Source organism: Lutra lutra, chromosome 6, assembly GCF_902655055.1.
Source record: "Lutra lutra chromosome 6, mLutLut1.2, whole genome shotgun sequence".
Taxonomy (NCBI): domain Eukaryota; kingdom Metazoa; phylum Chordata; class Mammalia; order Carnivora; family Mustelidae; genus Lutra; species Lutra lutra.
Window position 1 is genome coordinate 2417387 of NC_062283.1, and position 20789 is coordinate 2438175.

General features: G+C 48.9%; 1 protein-coding gene and 3 non-coding genes across 4 annotated transcripts; 1 reads left to right on the plus strand and 3 right to left on the minus strand.

Annotated features, from left to right (window-relative positions):
- Nucleotides 1-646: 646 nt before the first annotated feature.
- On the minus strand, nt 647-720 carry TRNAI-AAU (transfer RNA isoleucine (anticodon AAU)). The gene has a single exon. It is a non-coding gene; the product is annotated as a tRNA-Ile (tRNA).
- Nucleotides 721-4121: 3401 nt separating this feature from the next.
- PRSS16 (serine protease 16) lies at nt 4122-10982 on the minus strand. The gene is made up of 12 exons (XM_047733929.1): nt 10913-10982; nt 10676-10836; nt 10292-10391; nt 10074-10203; nt 8749-8872; nt 8442-8519; nt 8314-8361; nt 7413-7703; nt 6547-6688; nt 4521-4700; nt 4296-4441; nt 4122-4190 (listed from the first exon to the last, which is right to left on the minus strand). Exons 1-12 carry the CDS (start codon nt 10980-10982, stop codon nt 4122-4124), a joined length of 1539 nt encoding a protein of 512 aa, XP_047589885.1.
- A 3450-nt stretch (nt 10983-14432) lies between these two features.
- On the minus strand, nt 14433-14505 carry TRNAV-AAC (transfer RNA valine (anticodon AAC)). Its single transcript has one exon. It is a non-coding gene; the product is annotated as a tRNA-Val (tRNA).
- Nucleotides 14506-18101: 3596 nt separating this feature from the next.
- Nucleotides 18102-18184, plus strand: TRNAL-UAA (transfer RNA leucine (anticodon UAA)). The gene has a single exon. It is a non-coding gene; the product is annotated as a tRNA-Leu (tRNA).
- The last annotated feature ends 2605 nt before the right edge of the window (nt 18185-20789 follow it).

A 20789-nucleotide genomic window follows, 5' to 3' on the forward strand; every position in this document is an offset into this window, starting at 1 on the left:
CCTTTTAAGATCCTTAACTGCTGCGCAAAGTCCCTTTTGCCATGAAAACTAGCATATTTATAGACCTCAAGGGTTAGGATGTGGTGTTCTTTGGGGGAGGGCATTACTCTTACTACCACAGAGCACAGGGAGGTTTTGGGGATCATGGAAATGGTCTCTACTTTGTGGTGGTTGTTACTTATGTGTATAAATATGTCAAATTCTATGCTTAAATTGGGTGCATTTTATGGTATGTAAATCATCTCATAATAAAGCTGATTTTAAAATAGAAGAATCAGAATCTTACACAAACTGTTTTGGATTCTGCTTTTTTCACATAACAATATGTCTCCAGCATCTATCAGACACAAAATAACAGCTAATTATTGCATTCTAAAGAGTGGAGAGATTTAAAAACAAACGTTAAATCATGCATAATTTTCTTTCGCAGCTCCTTTAATGCTCACAGTTCAGGCTTTGTTTGAACATGATGGAGGTTATCCTCCCCCCCACCCCACCCCGTTCTCAAGTTTTCCAAGGCCTCCCACTGTGCACATTCTCGCCATCAATGATGCAAAAGTTTAGAGCATTTCACAGTCAAAGTTAAGAGGCGACTTTTTCAGAGATTAAGCATCTAAAGGCAATGAACATCTGAATATAAAAGGAGTGGCCCGTACGGGGATCGAACCCGCGACCTTGGCGTTATTAGCACCACGCTCTAACCAACTGAGCTAACCGGCCATCGATAAAAAGGTTTCTTCGTTCCTGCTGAGAGTGTAATACAGGGCAAAACCATTTCAGTTTTTCCCCTCCAACATGAAATAGGAAATTCTCCAACTCTTCTTATTCCCCTCTTACCTAACTGTACCTGCCCTACTTTACTCAATTTCCTTTAAAAATACTCTCCATTTTAGCTTTCGTATGTTACTTTAAAAAAAAAAAACACACACACACAACACATAACAAAGCAAAACAAGAACAAGAGGTTAGGTAAAAACAGCCCTCACAAGTATTTCTGTTCAGCAGTGGTGTTCTCTGGAGTTGGAACCTGGGAACTGTGCGCAGAAAATGGTAATGGGCCTCGAACCGGCGACCTTGGCGTTATGAGCACCACGCTCTAACCAGCGGAACTAACCGACAATCTACCACAAGGATTCACCCCTCCTCCGATGATGTAAACAAAAACCGAGGGCATCACGGCTTCTTCAAATCCGGGGGCGGGGGGGGGGGGGGGGCGGGGGGGGGGGGGGGCGGGAGGGGGACGTGTGAGGAGGAAGGAGGGCGAGGGGAGGGGGAAAGGGACCAAAACAAAACCCACGAAGGATGAACATTATAGAAATCAATCCCCACAGTCTTCCTAGTTCACGCTCCCCGACCTTGGATGGGAAAAAGGAGAGGAGTTTAACATTTGGTGTGAATGAACGAAACCTCTTCTTGCGCATCTTTCTCAAATCCCAATTCTGACCCGAAAAGATTCTGACGAAAGTCGCCCAGCGGAGCTTTCTGTCCTAACCGTTTGTTACTGGCTTGGCTTGGCTTGCTTTCTTTCTTCCTTCCTTCCTTTCTTTCTTTCTTTCTTTTTTAAAGATTTTATTTATTTTATTTCACAGAGATCACAAGTAGGCAGAGAGGCAGGCAGAGAGAGAGAGGGAGAGGAGGAAGCCGGCTCCCTGCAGAAAGCCTGATTCGGGGCTTGATCCCAGGATCCTGGGATCATGACCTGAGCCAAAGGCAGATGTTTTAACCCACTGAGCCACCCAGGTGCCCCTGTTACTGGCTTTTCTTTTTAAAAAATTGATTTCCAGGAATTCTTTAATCTGGACACAGATCCTCTGCCAAATGTATGTAGTGCACGTTTTCCTTCAGTCTTTCCCCTTCTTAATGTTTTTGAATGATAATTTTTTTAATGAGAAGTTTTCATTTTGATAATGTCAGTTTATCCCTTTTTGTGTATCTCACGCTATTCTTTTCTCCCCTAAGAAGTACTTGCCTACTACAAGGTCATAAATAATTTTTATATTTTTTCCTAGATATTTTATAGTTTGAGTTTTACATTTAGATCTATGATCCACTTGTATTAATTTTTGAGGATGGCATCCTAGGGGTAAGGTTGCATTTCTCCCCCCAGCTCTGGAGCTCAGAGAAGGCTGAGGAAGAGAAAGCAGCCTAGCACCAAACCCAGGCCCATTCAGACGAGGAGTTGCAAAGGAATTTGCAAAAGAGATTGAGAGAAGGTCTATAATTTATCCAACTGTTCCAGAATCACTTGTTTTAAAGACTGTTCTTCTCCGTGATGAGCACTGGCATCTTTGTAGAAAACTAATTGACTGTGTGTGTGTGTGTGTGTGTGTGTGTGTGTGTATCTACTTCTGAACTTGGCCCTGCCCGGTAGATCTGTCTATATGTAATACCCAAACCGCAGTGTCTTAATTATTGGAGCTTTATGGGAAATCTTTTGATCAGGTGGTACCAGTCCTCCAACTTTGTTCTTCTCTAGATTCGATGTGAGAGGTTGTGTCCTGTTGACAGTACGGTCCAGAGAGGGTGCCTGGACAGGGCATCTTCCCAAGGCCCCTGGACCTCTCACTTCGGGATACAGTTATGCCCACATCTGCACCTGAGCAGAAACCTCCAAAGCAGATCGCTCAGGAAAGACGCTCCACTTGTTCATGTTTAAGGATGGAATTTATGTGCAACAAACCAGGGGTCTTCAGAACATAATGCTTCTACATTCCTCAAAACTGTTTATCTTCATTAGAATTCAATTCTGAAAATAGCGCTTGTGGCTGGGAAGTACATAAAATAGGTAATGTGATAGGGAGTGACTGGGACCTGGGAGTAGTCGGGGAAAAGGCCTCTTGGAGGAGGTGACATTGTAGTTCAGCCTGAATGTTAAGAAGGAAACAGTCATTTAAAGGTCATTAAAGGGAACAACCTCTTGGCAAAGGGAACAGCTAATGCGAGGGCTTGAGATAGGAATTGACCCTAGATTTTAAGTAACCAGAGAGGCCATGTGGTTGGCCTGCAGCGTGGAGAGTACTAGGAAATGAGTTCAGAGAAGACTTCCAAAGACAAAGTATGCAGGGCCTTGTAGCCATGGGGAGGAATTCGGACTTTATTCTGGTTGTAGCAGGAAGCGATCTGAGGGTTTTATACAGAGAGGTATCATGACCTGACTGACCTTTTGAAAGCATCACTGTGGTTGCCAGGAAAAGAACAGATACTAGGGGCCAAGTATGGGACAAGGAGGCCAGGGAGGGAGAACAGCTCAGAATTTTCCATCCTTTTGTAACAGGGACAGTAATGCTGTTTGCAGAGCCATCTTGGGAGAAAACAGTGGGCTGCCCAGTCACCAGCAGCCATTCTGGGGACTCTGGCCACCCCAGAGCCATGATGCACCCCCACAATGTACACCCCATAGGTCAGCCCAGCGCCACAGGCCCCCCACAAGGAGCGCCCAGAATGCTTGAGAACAGAGCCTCACCCCAAACCCAAATGCATTCAGATGTCAAGTTGCAAGGAAGTTTGCAAAGGAGATGGAGGGAAGCTGCATCCAGCCGAGTGGAAGGAAAACCAGAAGTGTGTGATGAGCTGAGCGTAGACCCCATCTTTTCATTTCCCAAAAGGCGCTGAGTGCCCACGATGTGTCAGACTGTGGTGCACGTGCTGAACATGTAAAGAAAGACACTGAGGCTAGCTTTGTCCCTAAGCCACCCCATCGATCACATGTTCTCTTACAGCAGCCCAAAGGGGCTCCCGCCAAGCTTGACTTGATTCCTACCAAGATCGCTGTGTTTCCGGAAGTAGGAAAAAAATAATCAATGTGAGATCGGTCCAGAATTCTAAGACATAAAGTGGCTTTCCAGAAGATACTTGAAGCAACAAAAAAGGATAGCCATAAAACGATTAATAAAATGCTCCCTAAGAAATAAAATGAAAAACCAGTATTCACAATGAGGATAATTCTCCGCTTATATTTTCACAACTCTGGGTCCCACAACACTTTCTTCCACGTTTGTGGACACAGGGGCTGAAGCCCAGTTCCTGGAGATTTCCTCCTTCCCCATGAGCTGCTTGCTTCCTCTGGTGAGTCCGTCCAGGACCGAGGTGGCCACCCAGGGAGAGGCGAGGGTATGGGCCCCTCAGCCCCCACTGCTCACCGAGCTCTGCTTTGCCAGCCCGAGCCAGATCTGCAGCTGCTGGGAGATGCTCTGTGGGGAGAACTGGGAAGGTCAGACTCTGGGCCAGCGGAGGGCAGCACGTGCAAAGCAATATGCAAGTGAGCATGCTGAGGACCCAGCCCGAGGCTCTCGAACCTGGCGCCCTAGGCGGAGGCTGGGGGAGTCTGAGGGCCTCTCTGGGGCCATGTCCATGCAGTGGGAGGCACCGGGGATGAGAAGGGCTGCCTCCGAGGGTCCCAAGGCTTGTGTTACGCTCAGCACGTGCCAGGGGTCTGTGTCCCCTGGTAAGAAAGGGAAGAATGGTGTGCTGTGCCCTGGCTAGCTGCGGATCTAGGAGGCAGGGTCCGATGCCCGGCTCACCATTAATGAACAGCACCTGGGTGGCCCCCGGGGTCTGGCCACCATAGTACGAGTTGGTCTGGCCCACGGCCTGCACGACGGATGAAGTGGAGAGACCAAACACCCGCTCGCAGAGCTCCAGCTGGGAGGGCAGTGCGGGGAGCCGGGAGAAAGGGCATCTGGGGTCCTCACAGGTGACATCTGTGGAAGGAGAGTCTGTCATCCTGGGGCCTACAGCCCTCCCCTTTACTAATCACTTATAGAGCTTTCTCTGGTGATGACCAAATCTGCTCCATACCCTCCCTTCAGTAAGTTCCTGGTCGAGTCTATGACGGAGAAAGCCCCGGGTAGGAGGAATCCCAGAGGGAGCATGACAGGCTCCAGGAAAGCAGCCGGCCAGGGATAAAAACCTTCAGGAATTAGAAAGAGTGAGCCAGACGAGGCAAAGACAGAAAAGAGAAAGCCTCATAAAGAGGGGCGCCTGCACGTGCACATGGGTGTGTGGGGGGAGGACCCACACAGGAGTGAAAAGCACAAACTGGACCACGCCTCCCTTGCTCAAATTCCCTAGCTCCCTCCCACCCCCAGCCTTCATGGAACTCCCTTAGCCTGACACTCACTCATTCTTTTCTCCACCATCTATTGGGCACCTCCTGTATGCTCAGAGGCATTGTGAACAGTAATGGGAATACAGCAGCAACCAAGATAGTCCCAGGCTCCGAGGTGACAGGGCTCACAGTGCAGAGGCGACAGGTAAAAAGGTCTGTATGATAAGATTGTGGGAAGCGCTAGGGAGAGAAACACAGAACTGTGGAGGGGGTGGGATGGTAGGCCAGGGGGCAGACTTAGCTCCAGCAATCAGGTAAGGCTTCCTGAGGAGGAAGCATCTCGTGAGGAATGAACTGGGTGACGAGAGGAAGACAAGTAATCCAGGACAAGCGAATAGTATGGGCCAAGTTCCTGAGGTTTCAAGAAAGCTGGTACATTACGGGGTCAAAATATGCAATGTCTTGTCATCATCATCATCATCATTATAATGATAATAATAATAAATGTTTGGTGAGTACCTGCTGTATACCAGTGTTATTTTTAGTATGTGACATATATTACCTCCCTTAATTCCGGAAACCACCTTATGAGACAAGTGCTGTCATTATTCCCACTTTACAGATGTGGAAACTAAGGCCCAGGGGGAGAGCTTAGGTTATTTGCCCAAGTTTGTACAAAATCACATCGCTATGAAACAATGGAATTGGACTTCGAGTACTTCACTTTAAACCATATCTTCATTGCCTTCAAGGGATGTGGAAAGGATCTGAACTCTGGGGTATGGTACTCAGATTTAGCATTGAAATTACAGGATGTTCCGCTACATTCGTATTTCAGAGAAACAAACACTTTTTTAGTATAAGTATGTTCCATGCAATATTTAGGTCATGCACTAAAAAATGTTTATCTGAAATTCAAATGTAACTGGGCATCCTGCATTTTATTTGGGACCCATGGGTTTTGAGCAGAGGAAGGACAAGGTCATATTTCGAAAGATCTCTCTCGATGCAGTGAGGAAATTCGATTTTATGGGTGAAAAGAAGACCTGAAGACCAGAGAGGGGGCTGGGGGCCTCCACCAGGACAGCAGAGCTGGGAACAGAGAGGAGCTGAGGTGAACAGGCAGGGCTCAGGGACTGACAGGCTGTGGGGACAAAGGGAAGGAGGCACAGGAAACACTGCCAGGGTTTCTAGATGGTAACTCAGGAGATGGTGGGGGCCCTTCCCAGGACAGGGACACGGATGAAGAGCAGATTGGAGGGGTGATCACCTATGTGGAGGGCTTGTGTAAGAGAAGCTATGTGAGGGCCCAGGGCACGCGTGCACACTCCAGTGGAGTGTCTATCTTCTAGCCTCACACCCGCAGGCTAGACAATGCACAGCAGTCTGGCCAGTTGTGCCAGCGAAATGAAAATCAGTCAGGACCCTCCAGGAGACAGCTCCTTTGGGCACAGCACAGAATATTGTTTTGGGGGGTGAGGGTGCGGTGGGTCACTCACAGAAGCCGAACTCCGTACAAGTCTGGTACAACCACTGCCGGTCACCCCCACCGGACACCTGGGGGTCTGTGACCTTCAGTCGTGCCACTGTCTCTGCTCGGGAGAAGCTTAGACACCGCTGGCCCAGGCTGTGCATGACAACCTAGGGGACAATATACACACATACATACGTGCATTCCTCCTGTCCCGGCAGCAAGTCAGGGCCCAGGGCCAGAAAGCATACACAAGTCCTTGCAAGTCAGAGGTCAGAAGTCCAAAGATCTGCAGAGTTCTCGTGGGAGTCAGGGGTCAGAGTGAGTGGTGCCTGGGTGCCTGTGTGTTAGAGGTACTAGATGGCTGTGAGACCTTGGGCAAGTGATCATCTCCTGGACCTCGGTTTCCTCATCTGTAAGTGGGGATGAAAACAGTGCCTAGCTCCTAGAACTATCACGAGGATTCAGTGAAATAATATATGTGAAGCCCTTCTTACAGTATTTGGTTCAGACAGTGCTGGAGAAGGAAGAGCTGTTTGTAGCTGTGGATTCCGAGGGTGGAATCCCTGGCTCTACTGCATTTCCTCCTTCCTTCTGTAAATGCTAATTGAGCTTCTGCGCTGCGCTAGACTCTGTTGCAGGCCCGGGGAAGTGGACAGAACAAGATGGGCAAAAAAGGTAACAGTCACAGTCGCTAACGCCCGCAAACTGCATGCTTCCCTTGACCGAAGTCACTGCACCTCCTAGACGGCCCGGAGGTGTCATCCCTATTTCAGAGATGAGGAAACTACAGCTCAGAAGGGTTCACGCTGGCCCAAGGTCTGGCAGAGGAGCAGGCACCCTTTGCCGACTGACCCTCCTCCCCCGCACCAAGCCGCGCGCAGGGCCGCTCACCTGCACTGCCCGCCGGAGCCCGTGGTAGGGCGCGGAGCGGCTGCGGTTGCTCCGGCCTTCGAGGAGGAGTCCGCAGAGCCGCCGCACGCTCAGCGGCGCTCCCGCCTGCGCGTCGTACTGCACGGCGCCCCCGACCAGCGCCTGCAGCTCCCCCAGCAGCTCCGCCTGGTCTTCCGCGCGGCCCAGCGACGAGCAGGCGCCCAGCTCCGCCCGCAGCGCCCCGCGAGCCTCCCGGCCCGCGCGCAGCCGCCGCTCCACCTCCGCGAAGGCTGCGGACGCCGCCGCCCGGCACTGCGGGGAGCGAGGGTCCGCGCTGGTGAAGACTCGGCCTGGGCCTCTCCTTTTCTGGCCCCCAACCCGCGTCCTTCCCGAGCGCTCCATTTTCCCCGGACGCCCGCCCGAGGCCGCGCCCCGCTAGCCTCTTCCTCCTGATAGGTCCGCGCCCCGCGCGGAGCCACACCCCCTGAGAGGGTCGACCCCCCGACTCCCTTACCCGGCGCGGAGCCTCTCCCTCCTGATAGGGTTGGTTCCCGGACCCCCTTTCCCCGCGCGGAGCCTCAATCCCCTGAGAAGGTCGCCCCCCCACCCCTTTTCCGGAGCGGAACCTCACCACACCCCATAGGGTCGTCCCATCCCAGCCACCCCAACAAGCGCGGAGCCTCTCCCTCCTAATAGGGTCACAGCCCCAGGCCCCGCCCCATATCAGCCCCGCCCCTGCTAGGGCGCCGGGCTTTTCGGTGCACGCCCCATCTCTTGGTCCAGCGCTCTAAAGTCCGCCCACCTTCTGGGTATCGGGCCTCCCTCAGACCCCCGCACCTTGCAAGCTTCCCCCTTTTCCTCTAGCCCCCACCTTCCAAGGCCTCCTGTCCTCCTACCCCCTCGGAATGGCCCCATCTCCTACCTCGGGGGATCCGCCGACAGCCGTGCTCATTAGGCTTCTGGACACCACCTGCAGGGGGCCGCGGGAGAAGGAATCAGGGAGCTTCCCGCGCGAGGACCCCTCCCGCACCCGCCGCCCGCCGTTCTCACCTCGTTATACTCCGAGAAATCTAGCACGGCCCGCACCGGAGCGGAGGAGGCCACCGAGGCGAAAATGAGGTGGGGGAACTGCGGGAGGACAGCCGTCAGCCTGCGGGCCGAGGGACCGGGGACCCCACACTCCCGCCTCCCCACGTCGCTCCCGCGTCCTGTGGTCTTAGGCAAGACCCTACCCTCTGGTGACTCTGGTGACAAGCTCCTCAGGGGGGGAGAGGAGTGCGCGGGGGGAAGCGAACGGGGACCGGGTACCCTTGTCCTCCGAAGGGGACCCCCAGCCCGCCCCCAGAGTCCCGGGGACCTTCAGCCTGGCCCAGGCGGCCAGGGAGCCGGCGTACGAGCCTCCGAAGCAGATCCAGGGGCTGGAGGCGGACATGTTGAAGAGGCGGGCGAGTGCCAGGCGGGCCGAGGCCACGTCCGCCAGCCTGGGGGCAGAGGGGAGGCTCGGTGGGCCCTCCTTGCCGAAAGTCCCCGAAGATTCCCTCCCAGGGCGGGCGGGGACCCGGAGACGTGACTGGGGGGGGGGGGGTGGCCGGACGCCAGGGCTCTTCTCCCGGGATGCGGGTGAGGGCTTCCCGCGCCCCGCGTTCTCAGCCTGGGGCAGGGGAGGCCCCTCGAGAGAGCCTCCACCCGCCCCCCCCCCCTCCGGGCTAGTGGGGGAGGAAAAATCTCTGAGGCGTTTTAAGTGGAAACCTGACAAGTCCGGGCAGAAAGGGAGAGTCACTCAGGAAGACTTGGGGTCCCAGGCTGGAGCGGGCGAAGCCACCGGAGGAAGGACAGACCCAATTAAAAGAGGGCTCTGGGATGCGTCTAACATCCTCTTTCCTATCCCAGGTGTTTTTCTTTCTTCCCGGACTTTCGGAAACGGTGAGTACATCCCTCCTGCCGCCAGAAACCGGTATCGCTTGTGGAAAATGGAGAGACCGAGAGAAAGAAACAGCGAGGTGGGGACAGGGAGGGGTGCAGGCCGAAGGGAGGCTGAGAGACGCCAGGCGGGAAAGGGACAGATCAGTCCTGCGGGGAGCAGTGGAGAACAGCGGAGCAGGTGTAGGACCGGGAGGGGCTCTCACGGAGTCAGGTCCGGGAGGGGGCGAGAGGAGGAGGGAGCTGCACAAACATGGGGCAGCCCCCTCACTGCGGAGGGAAGCGTGTTCCGAAGTCGGAGAAACGCGGGGCCTCTGCGTAGCTGGAGCCCAGAGAGCGGGAGAAAGTGGAGGTCAGAGGGTTCACAGCGGACCTCGGGGCCGCCGCGAAGATGCCCCTTTCCTCTAAGCGAGAGGAGAGGCCTATGAGAGATGCCGCGAGGGGGTGAAGAGCGGGGCTGTGCTGTGCCCGGCCCTCAGCCGCGTCTGGACAGTACACGGCGGGACTGGGGCAGAAGCTGAACACCAGTGGGGACGCTGTGTCCGAGAGGGAGGCAAGTATGGCCTGAGAGAAAAGAGAGGAAGGATAGAGACCCAGAGATCCAGAGAGAGAGAGGCGTAAGACACTGAAAAAGAGAAGAAAACATGAACCAGAGACCCAGGGGTCCGCTTCAGGCCGCGCAACAACGATGCGCAGTCCACAACGATGTAGGGAGGCTGAGACACAGACCCGCCATCCCACCGGCCAGGACAAGTCACTCACGCGTGCCGGCTGGACAGGAAGCCGAGCTGGGCCACGTCCAGGCCCCCAGCGGGCACACTCAGGCCGTAAAACCTGTGCTCCAGACCAATCACCAGGGCCCCCCAGGCTGGGGCCAGCGCCGCAGGGTGCCCTGTGAAGAGTGTGTGGTTGGGGCGCTCGCAAGCCGCCCCTGCCCCCACCAGCTCCCCAGCCGGGTCTCCCCCATCCTCGCTTCTTACCTCTCATCACGGAGCCCGACCCAAGGCTGCCCTCGCCCCCCAGATGCAGGAACACGGGTCCACGAGGGCTGGCCCAGTGCAGGTCATTCACCCAGTACCGCTGTAGGGTGGGATAGGGAAGAAGGAAGAGGCTGGAGAGGCCTGACCTCTCCTTTCTTCCAGGTTCCTTGCAGCCTCTCTCCCTTCCCGTTCTTCCTACATGTTTTTGGTGGTACGTGAAATAGGCTTATTTATGTGTCCCTTTCTCTCCCGTTTGTCTCTTCAGAGGGCCACGGGGGCGCTGACAGAGGGCAGAGGACGAGCTGTAGGGCCCAGGGATGTAGGGGCTGGGGGGCAGAGCTAGGGAAGGAAGGCAGCGGCGGGCTCCCCTTCTCCCAGCCTCACCTGCAGGAATGATCGCCTGTCGGACATGTTGAAGGGGTCCAGTGGCTGCTCCAGCCACCCCAGTTTCGGGAGGGCCCCAGCCCCTGGGCCTGAAGTCAGGCTCAGGCCCGAGCTCTCCTGAACCCGCTGGATGTGCTCCCCTAGGCGCCTCAGGAGGGAGGCTGTGGGACACAGACCGGGAAGGAGTCAGGCCAGGCCCCCTTGGGAGACCCTGCCTGACCCTCAGCGTCTTCCTACCTGGAGCCAAGGACACCCAGAGGGAGAGCAGGAGCAGAGGGCCCAGCCACAGGGCAGGTCTGCCGGCCATGCTGTCCGCGCAAGCCTCCGCGCAAGCCTCCGCCCATCACCCTTCGTCAGGTTCCCGGCGTGGCCTTCACACTTATAGCCTGTCACCAGGAGTTGGGCTTCTTTTCGGACGCTTCTCCCCGGACAGGCGTCGGTGGGAGTTACCACAGCAGGGCAGCGACGCTGGAGTGGGCATGTGGAGGCCTGCAGACCTGGGCCCTGAGATCCGTTTCTCGCTCGCTGCCCCTGGATTTTCCATCCCTCTGTCCCCCAGCCTCCCCATTTCTAGGCCTGACTCTACCTTCTGTCCTACAGATCATACACCCTGGACCTGGCCCTGCCCACTCGCTCTGCTTTCCTCACTCCTCCTGGCGTGTCCTCAGCCACTCTCTTCTCTTTTGTCTTCTCTGCTTGAGCGTCTGTCCCTGTCCCAGTCTTGCCCCATCTGCTTTCCAATCTCCCTCTTTCTGCTCCTTAGCCCAGCCCCCTGTCTCACCACCCTTAAAAACAAAAGTCTCTTTTGGAAAAGGAGAAGGATTTGCCTTAGCTTTAAAGTAAACAAGAATGCCAGCAAACTTTTTACTTTTTTTTTAAGACTGTATTTATTTATTTGAGAGAGACAGTGAATGGCTGTGTGTGTGTGAGAGAGAGAGAGAGCAGGGCAGAGGAAGAGGGAGAAGCTGACTCCGTGCTGAGCAGGGATCCCAACATGGGACTCGATCCCAGGACCCTGAGATCATGACCTGAGCAGAAGGCAGATACTTCATCTACTGAGCCAACCAGGCACCCCAACTTTTTGGCTGTTAGCTCAGGTGGGCAGAAGGTGCTGCCAATAACACTGATGTTGGGGGTTTGATCCCCAGACAGTCCAAGAAAGGTGTTAGTTCCTGTGTTTAAATAAAATTAATTTTGCTGCACTCGACGCAGGCATTGGGAAGAGGCTCTCCAACATAAAACTGAGGTTAAATGTCGACGTTATTTCTTAGTCCTCAGCAGTGACACCCACCTTCTCTGTCCCCCTCTCCAAGGTGGGGATGGGGGGAAGGAAAGAAAAAGGAGCACCATCTTGAGAAAAAGTGGCTTAAAGCCTTCGGATAGAAATCTTAGTAAAGAAAAGGAGGTTCCAGAGTAGGGGTAGGACTGGAGATGACACGGGATCTGCTGGCCTGGCTGCTGCCCGTCACCCCCCCAACCCCCCATATGTCCTTGTCCCATTCCCTGAGTCCCGCCCACCCATCTCGTGGCTCCTCCGTGCTTCACGTACCTGATCTTCCCCTGTCTCCCCGCTGCCTCTCAACACCACTGAAGTCCATATTTCCTGTTGTTAAAAAAAATAAAATCGTACACAAGTGTACCTTCCTTTCCTTTTCTTTTTAAAAAGTTACCTGTTTGCTCCCACCAGAATTTCTTCCTACAAAGACAGTTCTTGTTTTTCTTTTTTCTGGATCTCTCAGATCGACAACACTTTTGAACCTAAGATGGGCATTCAGTAATTTATTTGTGGAGAGAGTATGCAAAGCCTTTCTGTCAGAGGGTGTTTTCAAATGTTGGCATTTTGTTTGCTGAATCTGACTAACACACCCATATAAAGGACAAACACTTCCCTGAGTCTATCTGTGACAAGACAACATGGCTGTAAAGACCACATTATTGTACAGGATACTCAAGGATATCAGAAATGAGAAATGAATAAAAAAATAAAATCCCAGCAAAAAAAGAAAGGCAGATGTTTCAGATTTGATAAAGTTGCATTTTTAAAAGATGATGAAACCATCACTCAAAACTTGAAATATGGAGCCAAAGCTCACTTAGAGGGAGAGCTAGGCTGGGTGGGCTCTGGCCCTTTGAGGGAGCCGAGGGAAGATATTTTGGGGGAGGGGGCTCACGGAAGCAAGGACTTCAGGGGGGCTGAGCCGGCTGATATACTCTGCAGAAGCATGATTTTGGGGAGAGATGCTCTTGCTTGGTCAGCACTCAAGGGCCTGTTTCTTGAGGTGAATCCGTCTCTGACCGGCTGACTTCAGAAGGCAGGGGTTTGACGGTGATTCATTGCCTTGAAAACAATTATCATTAATAGACTGAATTGGTTTAAAATTGGTTCTGGTGGCTATTGATAAGTTTGCGATTAATTTATATTCTCAGCATTTTACTTTGACCTTCCTTCCTTCTTCCCTCCCTCTCTTTCCTATCCATGGCCTCTAAATGTCTAAAATTATCATCACTTCTAAGTCCTTGACTTCTTAGGGGCCATAGGTAATGCATCCTTCTTAAAATATTTTCTTTATCTGACTTTCAAGACACTGCTGTCCTGGTAGTCTTTCTACCTCCCTGTCTTCTTCTTCTCAATATCCTCTGTTTCCCCTCTTCTCACCCACCCTTTTCTATAGTGGAATGTCCCAGGGTTTGGTCCTTGGACATCTTCTTTATAAACACTCATTTCTTGTGATTTCATCTGTTCTCATGGCTTAATGACTACAACTCACCAACTTGTGTCTATATATCTGTCTATAGTCTATAGTCTAGACCATTCCATTGAACTCCGGGCTTGTGTAGTCAACTGATTGCTTAGCATTACCCCCAGTGTTTTATATCTGACATCTACACGTTGGCACATCTAAAACAGAGCTCCCACTTTCCCCCCCAATAAAGCTGCTCCATCCAGTCTACCCCATTTCAGTCAATGGCAACTCCATCCTTCCCGAAGAAAACCCTCAAAGTCTTTACCGACTCCACTTTTTTCACTCTTCGTATCCATTTTCTTGGGAATTTCTTTTGCCCTGTCTTTAAAATATATCCAGACTGTAACTGCTTTTCACCAACTCAACTGCCACCATCCTATCCAAGCCACCGTTCTCTCTGATACACAGCAAGATGAAAGGGACCTCACAGATGTCCTTGTTTCCATTGTTCTCTCCACACAGCGGGTCTGGCAGAGGGGTCCTTCTAAAAAACTTCAGACCTGTGGAGTCACTTCACTGCTTGAAATCCAGCGTCCTCCTGTTTTACCAGAGGGAAGGCCGCAGTCAGGCAGCAATGGCCTAACAGGGCGGCCCTTGACCTGTGGGCTCCTTTCTGCCACCTGTCGGCCTCCCCCAGAACGACTCTCCGCTCGGCTTGCTCGGCCGCCGCGGGCTCGTGATCCCCTTTGCACACTCCAGCCACGCTCCCCTCTTAGGGCTAGTCCCTGTCGCTTCTGCCCCAAGAGGGTGCGGACCAGGCCTTCGCTCAGCGGTCCGGGCTGCATAGCGCAGATTCTCCGACGCCGCCGGCAGGATGCAACCTGATCAGGATGCAACCTGATGGGGAGAGGGAGCCCGTCTCAGCCCTGCTCCTGCTCTGTAACGTCATTTTTGTAACTTAGAGTTTTGGGCTGCAAAGAGAGCACGAACCTTGAGACTTGGCAGAAAAGTAGGCAAATTGAGGTAGAAAATTTGGGGAACAAAATTTAGAATTTAAGAAAAGGGACAAACCTTGTTTCCGCCCGGTTTCGAACCGGGGACCTTTCGCGTGTTAGGCGAACGTGATAACCACTACACTACGGAAACTCACGGCCTCTTGAGTCTTTCCATTCCACAATTAGTTAAAATTAATCTTCAATTAATTTATCCTTCCCTTGAGGCTGTATTCTTGCCGCAGGCGCTGTTTCCCCCTCTACACGTTCCCATTCTTAGCATCCACTTCATATCCCAATTCATAGCCAGGCCCGTGTCCCCCCCAGAGCACCAGTCACTTTGCAGACACCAGGGGGCGGGGGATTCTAGGCAGATTCCTGGGAAAAGTCTTAATCTGTCATAGGCTGCTGTCTCTGACCGTGTAAAATGCCCTGCCCTTCTCTGGATGGCCGAAAATTGTCCTTTGGAGCCAGAACCAACTAGCGAGCCCAGGACACTTGTCTCTGGACCCCACGATGGCGAGCTACAGGTGGAGTGAGTATGGTCAGCTTCCCTACCCTTAGCTTTTTTGAGGGACACGGACAAGCCCTCTTTCCAGGACAGGCTGGGCTCACTTCCTTTTAACTGACTGGGGGAGGGAACGTATCAAATGTTCTTCTCCCTGCCAGGGGGACAAACGACCTCACAGGCTCTTTTCTTTTGGAAGCTGAAGGATCTGGAGAATTGAAATCTCATCAGGCAGGACACCCACTTCCATGTTTTTTCCCTCATGTTGGCAGCCTGTCGGGATGTTGGTGGTGGTGAGAGTCATTCACACACCTGCTATTAACACTCCTAAATAAGACACCTTCTTGAGTTTTGAAAAGGAAAGATGGGGGGGGGTGCTCATGCAAAGATGGACAGCAAGAAGTAAATCTCCTGAATGGGTTTGGGAAAGTTTAAAAAACAAGGCAGAAAAAAAATAATTCACGGGCAAAGGGTACTGGTAGCCCAGTCAGCATGTGTCAGAATTTAGGAAGCATCATCAGAAGTAGCAAAGAGCTTGCAAATGAAGTTCTGACTATGTACTAAATGACATTTATTCCTTTAGCTTAACCTCATTAGATTGAAATGGTCAGTGGTGAAATGAGAAACGGGGAAATCTGACATAAAAAATTCTTCTCTAGCCTCTTTAGTATTTTGATCCCAATATAAATAAATGGTGGTTCCCTATCACCACCCACTAGTTGAGGAACCTTTTGTGTTCCATAGTGATGAAAAATCATAGTCAGTCAGAGATGGACCTGATTATAATTATGGGAAAATAAGCACAGCATTTGCTTTCTCTCTATCCTAACCTATGTTAGAAAGAGCACTAGGGGTATTTGAAGGCATAAATGTATAAGGACAAAAAGAGGAATCATGGGAGCAACAGTAGGATTTTGAAGACCAGGGAGCAGAATAATCCTGTAATGAAGGAAAGAACTTCATTAGGTATCTTTTAAAAAGCCTTTCTTTTTAGGGTTCACGAGTGTTGTTTCATGAACATCTGGTCTATTACATCTCATAGTATCATAATATTCATTATTATGCATTTACCACACTTACCGGTCTACTACCGATCATCTATTACCTATCACTAATGATGGGGGCATGGCTGAGTCTGATTCTGAAGGACCAAAAATAATGCTGCAGTTAACATCCACAAATGACTCGATCTGTGACTTTCTGAGATTTGGGGGAGGCAATGAGGAGTGGGGGTCATATACACCTAGCAGCAGAATATCTGGATCATTGGATCTGATTAATTTTGAGTTAAAATTATTAGACTGCTCTCCAGGACGGCTGCTTCCTCATGAACTTGCATCAGCAGGACACGAGGGTTCTGATACCCTCATTTCTGCAATAATGGGCGCATCCAAGCTTTTAATTCTTCAAACTCTATGTTGATAGAGTAATATTCATTTTATTTTGCATTTTCCTAGAGTACTAATAATATTAATTGCTTTAAATCAGTTAATCTTTTCAGAGTCTTATTTATCTTCATTTTTATGAGCATCCTGTTCCTATTCTTTACCCATTTTATGTTGAATTTTCTGCCCGATTTTGCTGATTTTCTTGGCTTCTTACTACATGACCTGGATGAAGCTGTCGTTAAATGCTTCAGATATCTTCTACTTTACTCACACATGCCCACTGACCTTTCCATTGTGGCCTTCATTGAACATGATTTTGATTTGGATGAAGTAAACGATACCAACTGTTTGTGCTTTTAGAATTTTTGTTTAGGTCCTCTCTGACCTCTGGGTCACAAAGACATTTCTCTACCTACATTTCTATTAATTTTTACTTCTCCCATTTAGGTATTTACACTCTCTAATTCAGTATATTTTATAAATTCTATAGATAATTCTACTCTGTGTTAAGAATCACAATAATTGAGACAACAAAAGCAAAAATAAACAGGTAGGACTACATCAAATTAAAATCTTCTGCACAGCAAAGGAAATCATCAACAAAATAAAAAAGCAACCTATGGAACGCGAGAAAATATTTGCAGACCATATGTCTGATATGGGGTGAATATCCAAAAAAATCATAAAGAACTCACAGAACTAATATCAAACAAACAAACAAACAAACAAAGTGGGCAGAGGATCTGAAGAGACATTTGTCCAAAGCAGACGTCCAGATGGCCAGCAGACACATGAAACAATGCTCAACATCACTCATCATCAGGGAACTGCAAATCCAAACCACCGTGAGCTATCACCGCACACCTGTCAGAATGGTTATTATAAAAAAGATAAGAACAAACAAGGGTTGGCAGGAATATGGAGAAAAAGGAACCCTGTTGGGGATTCTAGAAGCCTTCACAGACTTTCAGTACAACCCCCCCCCGAATGCATGTCTGGAACCTGTTTTAATAAGTTCTTAAACTCAGTCCCAACTGAAGTGTCTGGACAGCGTCTTATTACTGCCTGAGTAGATTATATGCACCTGACCCAGTGCCTAGCACATACTAGGTACTCAGGAAAGAGATGTCAGGAAAGAGATCCTAACTTGGTTAGGATACGTCCTTATTGAACCAGTATCATGTGTTAAACTCCAAACTCTGTATGTGTACGGTGGGGTTTTCTAAACTTACTCAAAGGGTAGCTTGTCTCAATATTGACTGTTCTCTGGTTCCAGACCCAAAACCCTCACCTGGACAGTCAGATTCAATGAGTTTGGAATGAGGGCTTAGATTCAGCAGACAAACCAGTGTTGTCTGATGAGAAGTGAGCAGGGTAGAGACCACCTTTGGAGAGTTAAGACACAGTTCATGTGGCTGGGTTCTCTCTGTCTCTTACTCCACTTCCTTTCCTTTTTGGTTTTCTTTCCAAATCCACTAAGAGAAGGGTCTTCCCTTGAGCATAAGTGATGATAAAGTGAGTTGAATCTGACAATGTGAGTATTCTTTTTCTTTCTTTTTTTGTCTTTCATAGTATTTCTTTCTTTTTGTGCTTTTTCTTTAATAATATTTCTCATTTTAATGCAAGTCTGCAAGATCAGTGATGTGTCAGTCTTTCCCTAACACCCATTGTAATGTATGGTACAAATTAGTGATTAGAATATTTGTTGCACATAGACATTTTGTTAGTTGTTGTTTTTTTTTTCCCTCCAGGATGCCTGGTCACAGATTTCTCAGGTATATTCATAACCTTCCAGGGACAAGAATTCTAATAAATTCTAATTTAGTAATTTTGACAAGAATGCTTGCATATGCCACCGGGATGGCCGAGTGGTTAAGGCGTTGGACTTAAGATCCAATGGGCATGTGCCCGCGTGGGTTCGAACCCCACTCCCGGTAGGTGTGAAATTAGAGTTCCCTTGTTAAGAGCTGGGGTTTGCTCCATCATTGCATCTGGGTCCAATCTTTTATTATCCAGAAATTGACAGACTCTACCACTGATGCCTTCAGGTAATCTATATATAATGTCATCACTGTCATCACTAATATTGGTATTAAAATCCACTGTCTTCTTAAGTTGTTTCTAGGTGTTTCTTTCCTTTATCTTTCTTCCTGTCTTTGAAATTTATGAGCATTTACATGGTTTAATTTTTTTAAATTTTTTATTTTTATTAATGTATAATGTATTGTTTTATTACTTTGTAATACTAATTATTGTATTATATTATTGTATATGTAACTAATGTATGTATTATATAATGTATAATATATAATGTATTATTCACAGGTTTGTGAATCGCCAGGTTTGTGAATCGCCAGGTTTACACACTTCACAGCACTCACCATAGCACATACCCTCCCCAATGTCCATCACCCAGCCACACCATCCCTCCCACTCCCCTCCCCCCAGCAACCCTCAGTTTGTTTCCTGAGATTAAGAGCCTCTTATGGCCTGTCTCCCTCCCGATCCCATCTTGTTTCATTTTTTTCCTTCCCTAGCCCCCAAACCCCCCACATTGTCTCTCAAATCCTTCATATCAGGGAGATCATATGATAATTGTCTTTCTCTGATTGATACATGGTTTAATTTTATCTTCACTATTGCCTTATTGTCTTTCATGTTTTTTAAAATGATCTGGACTGGCTTCCCTAGGGCTTTCTATACACACGTACAATTAGCCCAGGTCCCCTGCTGCTGCTTGTGTGGGATGAGAGACTAGCCCTCTCTGGTTTGTGTTATCATTGTCATATGTTTGCTTTCATGTCTACGGTACAGCACGTTACTACTGCTTTACGTAGTCAATCTTATTGAGTCTTATTAAAATTGGGGAATGTATGCCTTCTGTGTGCCTGCACTGTAACCATTTCTGTGCACATTCAGTCCTTCGTATCTCTTTTGTCTCCTGTTCCTTCTTCTTGAATACCTTCTCACATTTCCTATGGTGCAAGTCTGCTAGATTTTTTTTGTCTGGACATATCTTCATATCTTCTTCATTTCTGAAAAATATTTTTTGCTTAGTAGAGAATTCAGGGTTAAGAGTTTTTGGGGTTTTAAAAATTATTATGATTTTTTGGTCTCTCATCACTTGGAAGTGTCATTTCCTTGTCTCATGACATATGTAATTTCTGGTGAGAAGTCTGCAGCAACTTTTATCTTTTTCAGCTATATATAATATGTATTTTTTTTCTTTCATTGCCTTCGGTATTTTCTCTTCTCTTTGTTTTCAGCAGTTTGAATTGGAGGTAAATAGGGTCACACACCCCCCCCCAATATGAAATGCTTAGGGTTCTATGGTCTTGGGGCTGTGGCTTGATTTCATTATTTTGAGAAAGTAATCAGTCATTATCTCTTCAAATAATTTTTCTATTCTCTCTTTCTTTGCCTTCTGGGATTTCAGTTATAAATATGTTAGACCACTTGACATTAATCACTAACTCTTCAATGATCTTTTTTTTTCAATCTTTTTTTTTTTTTTGGTAAACCATTAAAAGCATCCTGTAGCTCTATTACCTTGTGTATGTTTTTTTTTTAATTTAGCGTATCCATTTGACTTTCAGTTTCCAACAATCTACTGAAATTTCTCATCTGCTGACGTATGTGGTCTATACTTTCCACTAGAGCCTCTCACATGATACTTATGGGTATTTGAAACTTCCTTTCTGACTGTTCCATTACACGGGACATCTCTGAATCCCACTTTGTTGATTAGTTTTTCTCTTGACAGTTCATGGTTTCTTCTCCCATTTATGAGCGTCTCATCATTTTTATAGTGTTAGGACGGTAGCCTGTGGGACAAATAGTATTTAGGCTGAGATGGATATGTTGCTTTTAGTAAGCTATTGATGTGTGAGGTTGAATCACACCTATGGTGACTCTTCCAGGAAGCGAAAAGAATTAAAAGCAGTTGTGGGGATCTTTTAAAATAAAAATAAACATTTCCAGTAACTGCTGGAGCTCTTCTTACAAGCTGTCAGATGATAAATTCAGAGGTCAAAGACAAAATATTCCAATCACTGCAAAACAAATCACTGAGGGGTGCCTGGGTGGCTCAGTGGGTTAAAGCCTCTGCCTTGGCTCAAGTTATGATCCCAGGGATCAAGCCCCACATCCGCGGGGAGCCTGCTTCCTCCTCTCTCTCTGCCTGCCTCTCTGTCTACTTGTGATCTCTATCTGTCAAATAAATAAATAAAATCTTTAAAAAAAAAAAACAAAAAACAAATCACTGATAATCTCATTGCATAGGGGAGGGGCATTGTCATCAGACGAGAATTCTGAATTTTTTGGTGTTCAGGTAATAGTTAATGGTGCTTCAGTCTTGAGCAGTGAGGAGTGATTTTTTCATGCAAATTTTAACACCTTCCATCCAGTCTTTCTGTCTCTTCTTTGAAAACTTCTATTATCACCACCTTCTGAAACTGAAGGCATCTATAAAGTAAATGTCAGGATTTTAGTCTTCCACATCATGTAACAATTGAGTAACTCAGGTTGCTTCAAGAATAAATC